This window comes from Adiantum capillus-veneris, chromosome 11 (assembly GCF_014529385.1).
Source record: "Adiantum capillus-veneris isolate H3 chromosome 11, ASM1452938v2, whole genome shotgun sequence".
NCBI lineage: Eukaryota > Viridiplantae > Streptophyta > Polypodiopsida > Polypodiales > Pteridaceae > Adiantum > Adiantum capillus-veneris.
In genome coordinates, this window is record NC_140941.1 from 138,638,247 (window position 1) to 138,654,112 (window position 15,866).

The window sequence follows — 15,866 nt, forward strand, 5'->3', positions numbered from 1 at the left end:
TCTTCTTCTTCCGTCTCTTTCTCTTTCTCTCTCTCTCTCTCTCTCTCTCTCTCTCTCTCTCTCACTAAAAGAGAGAGAACTTAGAAGACTTTTCGAATTAGTCTCCAAAAGACTAATTCTTTTAATTTTTGCGTTAAAAGGTTAAAGGGATTAAAGAGAGAATAAGAGAGATTTTTTCCTACGATAATGAGCCCGCAAGTTGTGCGTCTTGCTGTGTGCGCGTGCCTGGCTAGGCTCAAGACCAAAGGTTGAGCACGTAGGCCAGCACGTTGAGTGAGGCAGAAGTCGCCAAGGCAACAGGGCAAGAGCGGAAGATACATCGTCTCTCTCTCTCTCTCTCTCTCTCTCTCTCTCTCTCTCTCTCTCTCTCTCTCTCTCTCTCTGTGATGCGGTTGAGGGAGCGCCACTATGGACATTGGACGGGCAATGCAAAAAGGGGGGGGGGTGCAGGGCGTGCTATGGTGGCACGTTCTCAAGGAGGGAGGTGGGGGTCCGGGGGATACTGTGGCAAACCCACACAAAGCAGGACACATTCTCTCTCTCTTTTTGAACGCAGCAAAGGCCGCTGTGTGTTAGACAACTGGACACTGTGACAGTCGTCGGCTCAGATTCACAAAGAGAGAGAGAGAGAGAGAGAGAGAGAGAGAGAGAGAGAGAGAGAGAGAGAGAGAGAGAGAGAGAGCTTCTTTGCCAGTCTGTGCACTGTTTTGCCTCGTTGCAAGGCACACACGCCAGATGTAGAAGCTAGTACCCTCATTGGATGCCCACTCACCAGATGCATGTTCATTTGCCGGCTGGGTCCTTTGCTTCTTTTGCCACGTGGTGGGCCGAAACCCTTGATGTCTGTCCTACTGATGCGTGGCAAGGAGAATCTCTCTCTCTCTCTCTCGATTGCCTGGCCAGAGGTTGCAAAGGATGATACGTGTGCATCGGAATCACATTCTGCTTAATGTATAGATATAGATATAGATGACCATGCTTAATGTATAGATATAGATATAGATGACCAGAAAGAGTCCTAGGCCAAAAATGTTAAATTTTGACACGCGTAGTCAATGTTCGGGATAAATCATTTTCCCAAACATACAAAATGCCTTTCCTTGATTATGTCAAGAGGAAAATCTAGAAAATTAGGTTACTTTTTTAGGTTTTTACACTATTTTTCTCTATTTTGGGGCGGAATTTCTCCTTTTCCCCTTGCGCTCAACCGGCATTTTGGAAATTGAAAACATTTTGGAAATTGGATATTAAGTTGAGACACATTTTTCCCTAACACTGCGCGGCGTAGTCTTAATGGAATTTCCATCGTGAATGAAGCCAACGCAGCGTTGAGTATCTCGTGACTTGCGAGTGCTGACCAGGTCAAGAAGCAGCGAAGCTCCTCTGTGGAAGAGAAAAACGATGACGATCAAGGCTGTTGCAGTGCTTTCTGGCAGCGAAGGTGTGGGTGGCACTGTGTATTTTTCCCAGGATGCCGATGGTAAGCTCCTTTATTCTTTTGGTAATGGTAGGTAGCTTTAGCAGCTCTCGCCTGCACGTACGTGCATGTGCTTCCATGCCCGTACGCACACCCACCCACCCGAATAAAGCTTTCCGATTTCTGTTATGTGGAACCTCACTCATTTTGCCCGTGCGAATTTGTCACCCGTTCATCATACTTTTGGGCGTAAGGTACAGTCAATCTGAGGGTAAGACATTGAGGCTCGGTTACAAGTACAACTTTGAGGGTAATGATTGGTACCTTGATTGTGGCGGCCTTGTCCAGATCTGAGTGAAGGGATGTAGAATTGTCCTACAATTCAAGCGACTTTTGACCCCGTGGGTGACAGTCAAGCCTTTTCAGCCGCTATCATTGACTGTGAACAAAGTTAAAGATGGTGATTCAGCAGCATTGCATTCTTTACACTGACCCAATTTATTGCTTTCAAAGGCAAACAAGGCACATTCTTTGCTGATGTAGGTGGATCATGGTGTGCAGAGAGCTTTCACTTGTCGTCTGTTATTCTTCATTGCTTATTTTGAGACTTGAGCAAAACTTTGTTAAACATGTCTATATAAAGAATATGTGGAACCTTGCAAGTCCCTCAATGATTATTATTTAGAAAAGGTACTTTTCCAAAAAATTCTTCTGCAACACATCTTCAAGTGCTGCAAAAAAATTAGAGTATGCAATCTTGGAATGTCTATTGGACTGTGATGGTTCTCATGTTATCAAAGAGTGCTCCCCATAAGAGACTATTCATCTCTTTATCTCAAGATAAGACGGCATTCCTGACACTCAAGTTCATGAGAAGTTGAGCCATATGATTCTTCATTTTTGCTTAATGTCCAAAATTTGGAACTCGAAATAAAGCCCATGCCATTTGTCTTTTAAATTTCGGGATGCATAGAATACTTTTTCTTCTGAACAAAGTATATTTGGGTTCCATACAAGGGGAAACCAAATGTATACTCTATGGTTTGGGTTCACGGTACGAAAACTTTGTACCATTTTAAAACCCATTGCATTATATAACATATCAGGACATTTTCAAAAGACATTGAGACATACAAGGTGTCTATATATATACCACACTTATTTGGACTCAAGAGATTAGGGAGTACATTACCATCTAGAACACACAATCAACATATGCCATAGAACATTAAACATTTGCGCTCTATAAATATCAGGGATCAGGGATTTTTAAGCCCTTATCTCTCTCAAGGCCCAGAACCTCTTGCATGTAGAAAGTGTCCCCTAATGGCTACTCGAGAGCCCGAGTATTATGCAAACATTTACGCCCAGTACGATCTGATCCATATGCACGGATCCTGTAAGGTATGGATGTATTGCACGATACGATTTGTACGTATATAAGGATCCGCTGTCATTCGTTGTGTCCATTGTACTTTCAGCGTCTTTTCGTTGTATTCCATTGTACCCTTCTTCGCAAGCTTATAGAATCGAGCTCTATAAACCACGAAGGTTACGCGTTGTGTAATCTACACTCCAAACACTTCAACACTCCAACAAAAAAATACTCTTAAAGAATTTTTGTGAATTGGAATTTGGTGTAGTATAACTATTTAGTGGCCTTTCATGTTTTATGGCGTTAATACAGTATTGATGGCTTTGCTACATTGGTTGCACAGGATCAACTAACGTCTCAGGGAAGCTCTGTGGGCTAAAACCTGGGAAACACGGTTTCCATGTCCATGCTCTTGGGGATACAACAAATGGATGTATGTCCACAGGTACAAATTACCGATTTTCTCAACACAGACTCAATATTTATATCTTTCTGTCGTCGTTTTCCTTGCTGTGTGTGTGTTAGTGTGTATGTGCATGTGTGGTTTTCCCCTTGGTGCTGAATGTGTGGCTTAGATGCGTGTGTGGGTGTGTGCATGCGCGCGTTTTTGTATACAGGCCGGTATGGTCAGGTGCAGGTTTGATGCTATGATTGAAACTACATTTGATTGACAGTTCTGTGGATGTTGAAATGTCTTTTTGCAGTTGTTCAGATGATCTGTATATTTTTGATCAGGTGGGCACTTCAACCCGAAGGGCATGGAGCATGGAGCCCCTGAGGATGGAGTTAGACATGCTGGAGATCTTGGCAATGTGACTATTGGGGATGACGGTACGTGTAGGATGCCTGTACTAATCTCTCACATTTTTTTGAAAATTTTCATCCTTCTCTTCCCTTATTTGCTATATGCGTATCAGTGTAGTTAATCCATCTAAAGGCCTATACTTCAAGGTTGGAAGCTGTAATTATTTATTTTCCTTGAATGCAATGAAGGCACCTTTTGGAGGTGATTTTGACCGGATGATGACTAACGCCTCACTGGAAATACCCACACTTTGATGGCACTGGCTGAGTGGAGCAACTTCTGTGTCTAAATTTTTCCTTTGAAATCGCTGAACAATCGCACAATTATGAGGGAAAGATCTACCAAGGGGTCTTTCAAGATTATAAGGTGCAATTATCTTACTTGAATGAGACCAAGGCTATCTTGTTTGAATGATACGAAGGCTCCATTGTGGATAATTTCTATCAGATGGTGACTAAGCTTGCATTTTATGTTGAGACGAAAACTGATTGTACTGGCTGAGTGGAGCAGGTGCTTTGCCCCACCTTATTTTTGCCTTACAAATCGTTGAACAATGTGCACAATAGGTTACTACATTATCACACACTGCTTGCAATAGTCTTATGAGAAGCTCTGCCAAGTGGTCTTTTATCTTCTTGTCTGACGAGAGGGTGAAAATATATCTAACTGCATTTTCATTTGTCGAGAAGTAATTGTTCAAATGTTGCAAGTTGCAAGATTCTCGTTGGAATTTCAGCACATACAGGAGCCGATACACCATCTTAACCTTTGCTTTGTGACTCTTGAGCCATGACAGAAGTTCTTTTTGCGCACCCTTGTCTGATTATATGCCTATAAGTGTGCGTGTGTCGTACATGTGCATGGGATGTGTGTATGGTAGCATATATCGATACACCCACTATCGATCATGAGGACCCTAGTGAGATGCCACAGTATTTAGTCAATACTGTGCATATTGAATGTATGTAATCGAGGGCGATTACAATTCTTTCAAGAAGGGGTATGTCACAAACTCATGACATGGTCGAGGGACGTAAACCCCAATAAAGAGAAAGATAAGAAGTTTACCAACTTACAACTTATGGTGGAGAGGCTAAAGGGGTTAGGGTTTAAACCCTAACTCCTTTGAACTTGGAGAACGTGGCCGAGGGGCCTAAAGCCTTACAAAAGGAAGCAAAGGACCCAAATCTGCGTAGAGATGATGACGCAACACTGTTGTACGGACGTTGTGCGTTTGGGTTATCCCTTTTGGGAGACCCAATGCTTTTGGGGACAAGGCTTTTCATGTATGCTTTTGGCCAAGGGCCTTTAAATAAGTTGCCAAGGCCTCTTCTCTTGGTAGATTGGCTTAGGAGCATTGAGAGAGGACCCTCGAACATTGTATCTTGTGAAGCATAATAATAAAGAAATACGGAGAAGGGGCGCCAGTCTTTGAGGCCAATGAATCTGGGCACAGAACTCTGCTGTGCTTGTTCTCTCCTCCTCTCTCAGTGCTTAGGAGCACTGAGAGGAGGACCGTCGAACATTGTACCTTGTGAAGCATAATAATAAAGAAATACTGAGAAGGGGCGCCAGTCTTTGAGGCCAATGAATCTGGCCGCAGAACTCTGCCGTGCTTGCTCTCTCTCTCTCTCTCTCTCTCTCTCTCTCTCTCTCTCTCTCTCTCTCTCTCTCTCTCTCTCTCTCTCTCTTCCCCACGTGTAAGAAGACGCATCCCTCGCCAGCCGCCCACAAAGCCTCCTTCATGCGGACATGGAAGACGATCTCAGCAATAGAGAAGAAAATGAGGGAATGGAGAAATGAAGTGGAAGATTGGAGGAAGGAGAGGAGCACCATTCTAAAGATGGACTGAAGAAAGAGATGGCATGCACAGAAGGATCGCTTTGCTCGGGCCATCCAAGATTCCATCATCCGAAATCTACAAGGGGAGCTTCTTGAAGCCAAAAGTGGGTGACTTGAAGAAGGGGAATTTCAGCCTTCCATGATGGAGGAGTTGAACACAATCAAAGAACAAGTGCGGGTCATCAAGGAGAAGGAAGAAAAGAAGTCATCTTGGGTCGAGGTCATCACCAAGACAAAAAAAAAAAGTGGAGGCGGTCGAGAAGTGGATCAAGAACGCCAAAAAAGGGAAAGGTAAAGAGGCTTCTTCTACACCTACCATCATTAATATGACCCTTGAAGAAGAGCAAAGTAGGCGGCTACGTGCCTTACATGTGAGGGTCACCGGTCTCAAGGATGTCAACAATGTTGAAAAAGAAGTCACTGTCACAAACCAATGACGTGGCAGCCTGGATACACACACACATACACCCCGGTTGGCAGGCCCATGACTTGCGGAGACAGGCTGACATGGCAGATTCCGTGAAATGCTGTGGGCTGGTGACGTGGCATGCCGTACGGACTTACTTGATTTGCGTTGCAAAAAGCGGGCAGCTGTATAGAGATTTTGCTTTGGCACTGAGATTGGTTGAATTGGTAGCTTTTGGTTACAGTTGCTCTATGTTTAAAGAGCTTTTAAAAGACTGCGTTTGGGGCTCTGCTTTTGGGCATCCCTTGTAACAAATAAATAGGTGGGCAGGGCCCTCACTCAGAGCAGCCGGACGTAGAGTTTGGGAGTGAGAACCCTCCCACTCTCTTTTACTTTGAACATAGATTAATACAAAAAGAAATACCGAAAGGGGCGCTAGTCTTTGGGGCCAACATCTCTAGGCACGGAACTCTGTCGGGTTGTGTCGAATCAATTGTGAATTGTGAATTGTTTTGAAGTGAATCTCTGTTGTGTCGCGGTAGAATCTTGACTTGGAGTGTCCAAGTTTGTCACAGTGGTATCAGAGCAAGACCGATTTCTCTTCTATTGGGAAATTCTATCCTTTTCTCGCGGCACTTATGGATTCCAACAACGGACAGTCGACTTCCTCTGCATTTGGGGATGCGGGAAGAGATCACGAAGAAGATTCTCACATAGAGTACGGCCTGCCTCGGTCTACTCAGGCGGAGATTGAAGAGATGGAACGTCGACAATTGGTTACGATGCAACAAAGATGATGATCAATCTTGCGAAGGATCCAAAATTTGCAAATTTTTTGACTCAGACATCCGGTGTTGTTGGTTTTGAAGAAAGACGGATCTTGGAGAATGTGCATTTACTATAGAGCGCTCAACAAAATTACCATCAAGAACAAATTTCCGGATCGATGATATTCTTGACTGACTACAAGGGTCCTCTTGTTTCACTTGGACCAATTTGAAGAGGGGATATCATCAGATCCGAATCGTGCTGGGAGATGTCTATAAGACAGCTTTTCGGGCGACCTTCAGTTTATTCGAGTTTTTGGTGATGCCTTTTGGCCTTACCAATGTTTCAATGACCTTTAATCGAATGATGGACATGATGTTTAGAGAGTACAGATCTTTTGTGGGCACTTTCTTTGATGACATTATTGTCTTCTCCAAGGATGAGGCATAACATAGAGAACACCTGCTCTACAGGTCTTTCAAGCATTGCGGGATAACAAGTTGGTGATTTCAAAAGTTCACTGCCCGGGCGGGCAATGCTAAGATAATCTTCTATGACACTTCAAAGGAGATGCTTAGAGAGCTGGATGTAGGAGATTTGGGGCTTGATAGACATTCATAGGACAAAGAGCAGACAGAGTATGGGAGACATCTTACGGAGATGGCGATTATGCATGGTCTGACAATACTTAATGGCCTACAGCGTTTTCCTAGAGCGATTGGTTTCACATGCTTTCCACACAGGCATGGGGCCAACATAGTCGATATGTCATAGCTTCATCCCCTACATTCAGGATTTCACAGTTGGACCGAGGCCAATGGGTATAGCAGTGGATCATGCTCTCTTGACACTTTCCGTCTCCGTTCAAGTAAGTACAGTCCAAGTGTCAAGAGCGAGGGCACATACTTGCTATACATTTACACCAAAGACTTGACTCTGTTTATACAGAGGAGACCTGTGTCGTCTATGCATAGTAGCCAGGCCAAGACTCTCAATGGAGGGGATCACTACTTTACTGACTGAGACATTGCATGATGTTGTAGCAAAGGCATACCCAATACTCAGCCTGATCAAAGACGCTGTTCTGGAACCATGCCTCATAATAGTTGGTATGATGAGGAGTGTAGAGAGACAAGATCACAACTTCAGAGGGATCTTCTCCTAGGGGTCATCAAGCTCAGACAGTTTCGGATAGCCTTCAGGCGCCTTGTGCGACGGAAGAAGCGAGCATTCCTAGCTTAAAATGAGCGAGACTTATACCAACTGTCCTTGAGTGGAGACTTAGGAGAGGCATGGCGTTTCTTTCATGAGCACTCCCCTCCCCTAGTGATTACTTCTCTTGATGTGTGGGGTGAGCCATGCCCATCTAGTAGTACCTTCTTTACCACTGAGATGGTAAAGACGACCATTGACAAGATGAGGACCAGGAGGGCATATGATCATGATAGTCTAGTAGCAGAGTACTTTATACATGCTAGGGATATGCTCGCAGAGGTTCTTGTAGTTCTATTCAATCGTATCATGTGTGAGGGTCTACTTGAGACTGTCTACTATAGTCTATTGTGCCTATCTTCAAGGTAGGTGATCCTACGGAGCCTGGAAACTACCATACTATTATGATTGGACACGCATTGGCACGGTTGTATGCAGATGGGCAGAGTGTGGGCGTACGAGGAGTGGGACATGCCAGTTCTAGGGGAGGCTTCTCCACTCGTGACCATATTCTGACACTCATATGAGGAGGGTAGGGCACATGGAGACGGATTTATCGTAGCTTTGTAGATTTCCGCAAAGCATTTGACATGGTGCTGAGAGCCAGATTGATGCGCATACTACAGGAGATGGGAGTGCCCATTGAGTTGATTTGGGGGATCATGGCTCTATATAGATCAGTGGTGGGACACGTACGCACTCCAGCGGGGACATCTTATTTAGTTCACTCCACTATTGGAGTGAAACAAGGCTGTCCATTGTCTCCTACTCTATTTGGTATGTATATAGATGAGGTTTCTGATTACAATGACAGAGAGGGTGATAGAGGTGCCCAACTGGCAGGGACATGGGGTTTATATACTGACGGTGTTGTGCTGATCTCTGATTCACCAGAGGGTATGCAACGACATTTGGATGCATTACATAGCTTTGTGGAGGATAGTAGATTGTCTGTAAAGCTTGGTAAAACCAAGGTTATGGTGTTAAACACCACACTGCAGTGGATCATGAGATTAGCACCTACATTCACTTATGGTCAGGAGACTTTGGAGTACCCAGATGCACACACTTATCTTGGGGTAGTCTTCACTGGGCCAAAGTTTTAAAGAGAGGAGCAAAGGCTAGATTGACCAGAGCGTATGCGGCCTTGGGAGGATGTGTTCGCAGGTTCAATTCGAGGAACCCCGAACAAAGCTCTTGCTCTTTGATACCTTGGTAGCTTCAGCTATGCCCTATAGGTTTCAGGCTGGGGACCCTTTGTGGGTCAAGATGGGTGGAGAAGTATGGAGAGGCCCTTGGTATCTTTGATCGCTCCGCTGATTAAAGCCAAGGCCTCCGTGCCACACGAGATCATTAGAGCGGAGTTAGCAGCCCCTCCTATGGAGATAAGAGGCGCTAACCAGATCAGTCTCCTTTATGCACAGTTTATGGGATACTACCAGAGACAGATATGCCAGATTGGCCCTCGAGTCCCCAAACAATTAGCTTTACAGGGGGGATTGTCTCTTACACGGATGGAGACTACTAGGCTTATTCTCCAAGACTTGGCCAGTTGGACAAGAGGAGGACATGGATAGAGCCGACACAGGAGTTGGGCATGAAGATGGCTCTCTATAGAGAGCATCTTCTCCAACTCTCAGGGGATGGGTTTGTGATTCTACCCAGCTATATTGAATCACCCAGCTATATGGATACACATTTATCTCATTGGTTACAATGTGCCATTGGTTAGAGGAATACCAGCAACTAACAAGATGTGCCGCCCATGCCATACAGAGCCAGAGATGGAGATGCATTATATATCATAGTTACCCGGAACGGGAACGGGGAACGGGAACGGGAACGGGACGGTCCGGAATGGGACGGGAACGAGGAGGAGGAGGGGGGGCCGGAACGGGAACGGGGCTGGAACGGTCCACCTAAAGTAAGGATTGAATTACCTCCATTCAGCTCAGTCTCAAATAAACTCCTAAACAACCCCAAAACTGCCCCCAAATCTGCCCCCTAACCTGCCCTCAAACTGCACCAAATATGTTCCTCGAACAGCCCTCAATCTGCCACCAGAAGCCCACTTTTTTTCCCTCAAATGCCTACTTTTGCCCGTTCCGGCCCGTGTTTCGCCGTTCCGCCTCATGTTCGGCCCATTCTGGAACACCGTTCCGGTTACACCCCGTTCCGGAACGGCGTTCCGTTCCCATCTCCATTTCAGGAACGGGACTCGTCCGGAACACCGTTTCGGAACGTTTGGGCTGTGTTCCCCCCGTTCGCTGTTACAGTGTTATATATGTCAGTGCACAGTGTATTACGAGATACGGGGTCGCTTCCACTGTCTATTCAGAGAAGGCTTCGGACCCTGCTCCAAAGTCATGAGCAATCAGGACCAGAGATGTCTTGGATTGTATCTACTTCAGCTACACAGACACAGAGATAGTTTACTGAGGAGATGTGGAGAGAGACAATCCCAGAGACAGATTACTGATTTCTTCACAGTAGGCACTGGACAGATAGAGGAGCAGCGACCACTGCAAAGCTCAGCTCATACTCACACCCACGGTACTGTCATTGACCGAGCAAGGGAGATCTCGATGCCCACAACTGAGGGGGGGAGCTTCACAGCATCGGCGGAGACTACAACAGAGGATTCTGGCCATACTATCTCGACATCCAGAGTACAGATGAGGACGGATTAATCTCACTCATTGTATCTTTCTCTTGTATCTGGGCAACCATTGTATCAATCATCACACATACCCCATACAGTTCCAGCTAGTAGCACTTCTAGATTCAATTTAGTATCTCTTTTTTGTACTCAGACATGGTATCAGATTTACCAGTTTGTAACAGATTGTCTCATAGGTCATTTTGGCCTTTTGAAGACGTTAATATATCATTTCATCTCTCTCTCTCTCTCTCTCTCTCTCTCTCTCTCTCTCTCCAAGTTTTGGCTCAGTTATTTGCAGTTTCTCACGTGCATTGCAGTTTATCTTTGGCTTGGAGTGTCCAAGTCTATTACAGCGGGCCGATGGGAGAGCACTCTAAGTACCGTTCGGTGGGCATTCGACAATACTAGCATGTAGATTAGGATATGACCCATCATGTCCGAGGTCTACTGTGAGACAGATGAAGCCATTCGGGAGATATAGGCCCATTTAAAGGTTTAAAGTATTAGCATACATTGTACATTTTTGACTCATTTAGGGGAGAGCACGAAATTGGAGGTCATGAAGTAGATTTGAATCGGTATATAAGCAGCAGCCCTTGTATAGTTAATGATAATAATGATAGTGCTCATTTTTTTCTTATCTGGTTTTCTTGTGCACCAATCAGACCACTGCTGCTCTCTCTGGCTGCCCACCTGCTGATGTGGCATGCGCTTGGCATCTGCTGCAGTGGCACCTGTTGCTGCCGCTGACCTACTGGTTGCCATAGCCTAATCAACTCATACCCTCTTGAGCCACGTGCCAAAGATTAGCTACCCTTGCTGACTGTAACGTGTGGTCTACATATTTGACTTGATTGGCCCATGTTTTCTCCCCCAAGTATTTACATGCTGGTCAGGCTGGTACACACCAGGTGTCTCATGTCACCTCAGTGCCACATCACCAACTGGCGTCACTAAAATAACCTTCACATTTTGGTCAAGATTGTATACCTTGAGTTCAGTTTGGCAATATTACCAGAACTGCTTTTTGCTACACAAGGACTCCTGCTAGAGATTCTTTGGCTGTGTTGTGAATAAATATTGTTTGATGTGACGATGAATTTAGAGTCCGGTAGTGATTGAGAGGAAGAATTTTATTAAGTGCATGCGGTAACCGGTTGACCATGTGTATTTTGATAAAGACGTATATCAATGGATACTGATTATATATAAGGTATTTAACAAAGACATCCTAGGAAGGCATGCACACCTGCTGAGTAATCATTTGTTTGGCCTTTAAGGGGTTTTGTAGTAGACCTCAAAGAGACTAAGATGTATGGATGACTGTTTCTGCTTATGCTCACAGGTTGTGTGGACATCTCTATGACAGACTCACAGGTCAGTTCTGTAAATTATTGAGATGGCTTCCTGTAAAATCACCCAATCATGCGTTTTGCTTGTCTACCTCGCAGATTCCACTTACAGGGGAGAATTCCATAATAGGTCGTGCCATTGTAGTCCATGCAGACGAAGATGATCTAGGCAAAGGTATTGAGCTGTCTGTTTTCAACTTTGTTAAAATGATTTGCAAGCAAATAAAATACTGTGCAAGATTTAGCTTCCTCGGCAAGGGTTTAAGCTTTGAAGCATCACAGGTGGCCATGAGCTGAGCAAGACCACAGGCAATGCTGGTGGTAGACTTGCTTGTGGTAAGTGTCAAAACGTATAGCTTGAGTTGCTACTGTTCTATACTCGTCCTTAAATGATCAGTGATTTCTGGTTTTTGTAAAGGTGTTATCGGTCTTCAAGCAGCAGCTTAAGTGGCAGTTGGAATAAGGATGACGGGACTCTTAGCAGCTTAAGTCTTGGTAGTTATTGTAAGCTGCATTATAGTTAGAGGCATGCACATCAAGTAAGATGTTACCAATAAAAGGAAAAGAGGTTGTGTATGCTACTAAAATCTTTAATAATGGGCCAGGACTTTAGCCCAAGGGTGCGTAGGAGACTCTTAGTGAACTTTTCTGTGTTTCTGGTTGCCACTGTGTGGATCTCTAAACAAATGGTGCTGTGCAAGTAATTTTTCTTGAAGTTGGAGGTGTAGCTTACTGGTCCTTAATTCACCTATCAATGACAGCCTAATAATGAGTATGCCACTTGATTCTCAAGAGTCGGTAACTACTAGTGTTATGTGCATGTAGCATGCTTTGGTGACCCAGGAATACAATACTAGCTAGAAATTAGAAGAGACTACCTTGTAATGGGTGTTCAAGCTACGTTCAAATATCTCCATCTTACCAAAGGATTTGCCGCCTGATTTTTTATTTTTTTTGCAAACCGTTGTGATTGTGACCGCATGCATCTCCAGAAGGCCGAGATACTTTCAAAGGGAAGAGTGTATGTTGATTTATTATAGGTCTTAATAATGGCTAAAACCATCTGAGAGCTCCCTGTAGAATTCGAGTTTGGATAATATAAATCAGATCATAGTTGAAAGTCCAAAAACATTGGCTTGTGCCCTTTGGATGAATATACTTAGTTTTCCTTTAACTCTCACTTGTAATTGCTGATTAGATTCTGCCAATGGAAGTCCCAGAGAGAGAGAGGAAGAAGAAGATGAAGAGGATTTTAACGTCGTAGGAAACTATCCCAAGAGACCTCAAAGATCTATTTGATGAGAGTTGAACTCAAGACCTGTTATTGAAGAGGGAAATGGCATAACCAATCTACCACACTTGGGTGATGGAGAGGGGGGGGGGGGGGTTTGCTTTGAAAGGAAATTAGAGGGCAATGACTTAGGATTCATGGTGCAAAGAATATGTTGAAAGGCGGTGTAGAGGTAAGGGCCTCCAGGTATTTGCTTGAGCATCCAGTAACTGGTGGAGGCTGGGAGTCATGGGGGAGCTGGATTTTCAGGGAAAGACCTTTCCTGGCCGTCAAGGTCCAGGGTCGGGGGGCTGCTGATCACAGCCCTCAATTGCCTGCGCTCTCCTCGGCAGAAGAACCTGCAGCAGCTGATGGTCTACACATCAACACATGGAATATATTATTGTTGTTGGCGAATGATTATCTGACTCGTTAGCATTAGTAATCCAAAGTATGGCGTAGAGCTCCCACCAGCTGACACATCAGCATTCAGCCGTTCACTGCCATCGTGCCATCTCAGCGTGTTGAAGAATTGACTGCAGGGAATGTGGCAGTCTGCACAGTGTGCTGACAGCAGGACGCATCAGCATGTAGAAGCAGCCACTGCCCACGTGGATTGATTTGATTGATTGTGCTTGCCCCTCTCCCTTGGACCCTTGATGGCCGAGAATGGTCCTTGAGTGACCATGTTTTGCGATACTACTCTCGCCAATGGCTCCCAGCCTCCGTCGACCACCAAGCGGTTGCATTATTGCAGGGAATGGTCACTCAGGGACCATTCTCTAGTCCATAAAGGGTCATGGGGGCAAGAACATCTGCCTGCAGCACACTGTCAGGAGAGCTGATCAGGTTGTGAGAAGTGCTGCTAACAGTCCTACAATCTGCATGCTGTTGTGGTAGCTGCAAGGCGAATCCGCTGACACAGATGTTGAGCTGTGTGATAAAATGCTATTTGCTTGATTTGGGAGGCAATGATTTTCTGGCTGTTGACTTCACAGGCTCTTTGTTGGATTCCGGTGTTTAAGGGAAAGTGGATTAAGGTTTGCCCCCCCTCCCCGTGACCTTGATGGTATATGATGCTTAAATGGAAGCGTTTGGTAACATCTAAGGTTGGTCTCTTGAACGGTTGTTAGAGCGATCGGTGTGCTGCTCTAAGCTGTATTAGCAATCTTGCAAGTGATTGAAATATATTCCCATCTTATGTGGCTAAACTTTGGGTCTGACTTATGCTTTATTGTGAAGCATCTAGGGTGATGGTGTTAAGGCATAGTGATCCTTTAATCCAAGGACTGTGTTGTTACTACGTGGTGAGTAGAAGTATCTTCGGAATGAATGATCCAATTTCCACTCGCTAACATGGACAGGAGTGGGTTGAATTTCATTCACAAGAGCACTTAGCAAGAATAGTGCATAATTTGCCTTGTATGAAAAAAAGTTTTGTAGTGCTCTCTCTGTCTCTCTCTCTCTCTCTCTCTCTCTCTCTCTCTCTCAAAACAGTGGAGGCATAGTTTGAAATGTATGTCGCTAAGTGATTGCTTTCTATGTGTGAAAAGAAAAGAGAGCCCTAAAAGGGAAGGATCCTTCAGTGTTAGAAAAGTCAGTAAAGGAGAGAGAAACCTGTTCAAGACCCAACATTGATGGGAGAGTCTCTCTCTTGCATGATAAAATTCACCACCCAAAGGGCGAAGAAGAAATCTTGTAAAGAACAAATTTATCTCTAGAAAATCTAGAGCATGGAGAGCATATTTCAGGCTTAGGGTTGAAGCATTGTACCCAAGCTAGTATGTTTTGGCAGTCCCAAGTGTAATGAACATATCTCAACTTGAAGATGGTAAAAATTCCCTAAGGCTGTGCTATGGGGGGCATGAGCTAACTCATGAACGTGGCAGTCCCTATGGATTGTGATCAGTGTAGAAAGAAGTTTAAGCCTAGCGGTTTGCCAAATGCTTTGAGCCTTTCGCGAGGCAAAGCCCTTGTAAGAAGATTAACAAGGTTGCTGTCTTGTGTTGAACATATGCTAAGTTGATCTCTATCTTGGATACAATGGTGATACAAGTTAATGTGCTTGGTGTAAGCAAGTATGAACAAGCATCGAATGAAAATGCATTTTTGGATGAGACTCTTTGCAACAAATTGAGCTTTTGATATGTTATGTGGCTAATGCTTCAATTCGTAGATCCACTTGTGCAATTTTTTCATCATCTTTGAAAAAAAACTAATTACTATCGTATACCAATTTTGAAATACCTAAATTGCATTGCAACAAATCAATATTTTCAAATGTTGAGCCTCATCAATAGAAAACAAGTTCCACCTTATTGCACATACTAGAAACAACCAAATGTTAACAACCTACCCGTCATATAACAAAGGTGAGAGCAAGAACAAATTCAACTTCAACAAAGGTGCACCACATTTGTTGCCATGTAAGGTTAACACCACCCATTGTTATGTATAGTCATAGAAATAGGATGAGATGTGGAGTGATTAGAAACTATGAACACTTAGCTTAGGGTTCGTTGTGGTTCTAGTGTTGGCTGTTCTCTCAGCCTGCGAGGTCAGTCATAGGGTTGGGGCCCATTGGGGATGTTGCGGTGGGGTGAGGACGGCGATTCCCAGCTATTGGTGCCCTTCTTTTTGAAAAGTCGGGGGATGGAAATCCTGCCTCCTCTGAAGGAGGAAAAAGCCTCCATGTGTGGTTGAGAGTCAGCGAGATGGATGGACAATTGGCGGCGTGTCTTGCTTGGTGTTTTTCCA

The 15,866-nt window shown here is 44.5% G+C and overlaps 1 protein-coding gene across 1 annotated transcript; it reads left to right on the forward strand.

Annotated features, from left to right (window-relative positions):
* Nucleotides 1–1,282: 1,282 nt before the first annotated feature.
* LOC147448104 (superoxide dismutase [Cu-Zn]-like) lies at nucleotides 1,283–12,554 on the forward strand. Its single transcript, XM_086523967.1, has 7 exons — nucleotides 1,283–1,480; nucleotides 3,136–3,237; nucleotides 3,528–3,623; nucleotides 11,833–11,864; nucleotides 11,939–12,014; nucleotides 12,122–12,175; nucleotides 12,258–12,554. Exons 1-7 carry the CDS (start codon nucleotides 1,402–1,404, stop codon nucleotides 12,284–12,286), a joined length of 468 nt encoding a protein of 155 aa, XP_086380093.1. The 5' UTR covers nucleotides 1,283–1,401; the 3' UTR covers nucleotides 12,287–12,554.
* The last annotated feature ends 3,312 nt before the right edge of the window (nucleotides 12,555–15,866 follow it).

What these genes read in the sequence shown, in the direction of transcription:
- LOC147448104 (XM_086523967.1), top strand. Translation starts at nt 1,402, where the DNA reads ATGACGATCAAGGCTGTTGCAGTGCTTTCTGGCAGCGAAGGTGTGGGT. An exon ending in TGTGACTATTGGGGATGACG is followed by an intron (nt 3,624 to 11,832) that starts GTACGTGTAGGA and finishes TTATGCTCACAG; the next exon opens with GTTGTGTGGACATCTCTATG. An exon ending in CGAAGATGATCTAGGCAAAG is followed by an intron (nt 12,015 to 12,121) that starts GTATTGAGCTGT and finishes GAAGCATCACAG; the next exon opens with GTGGCCATGAGCTGAGCAAG.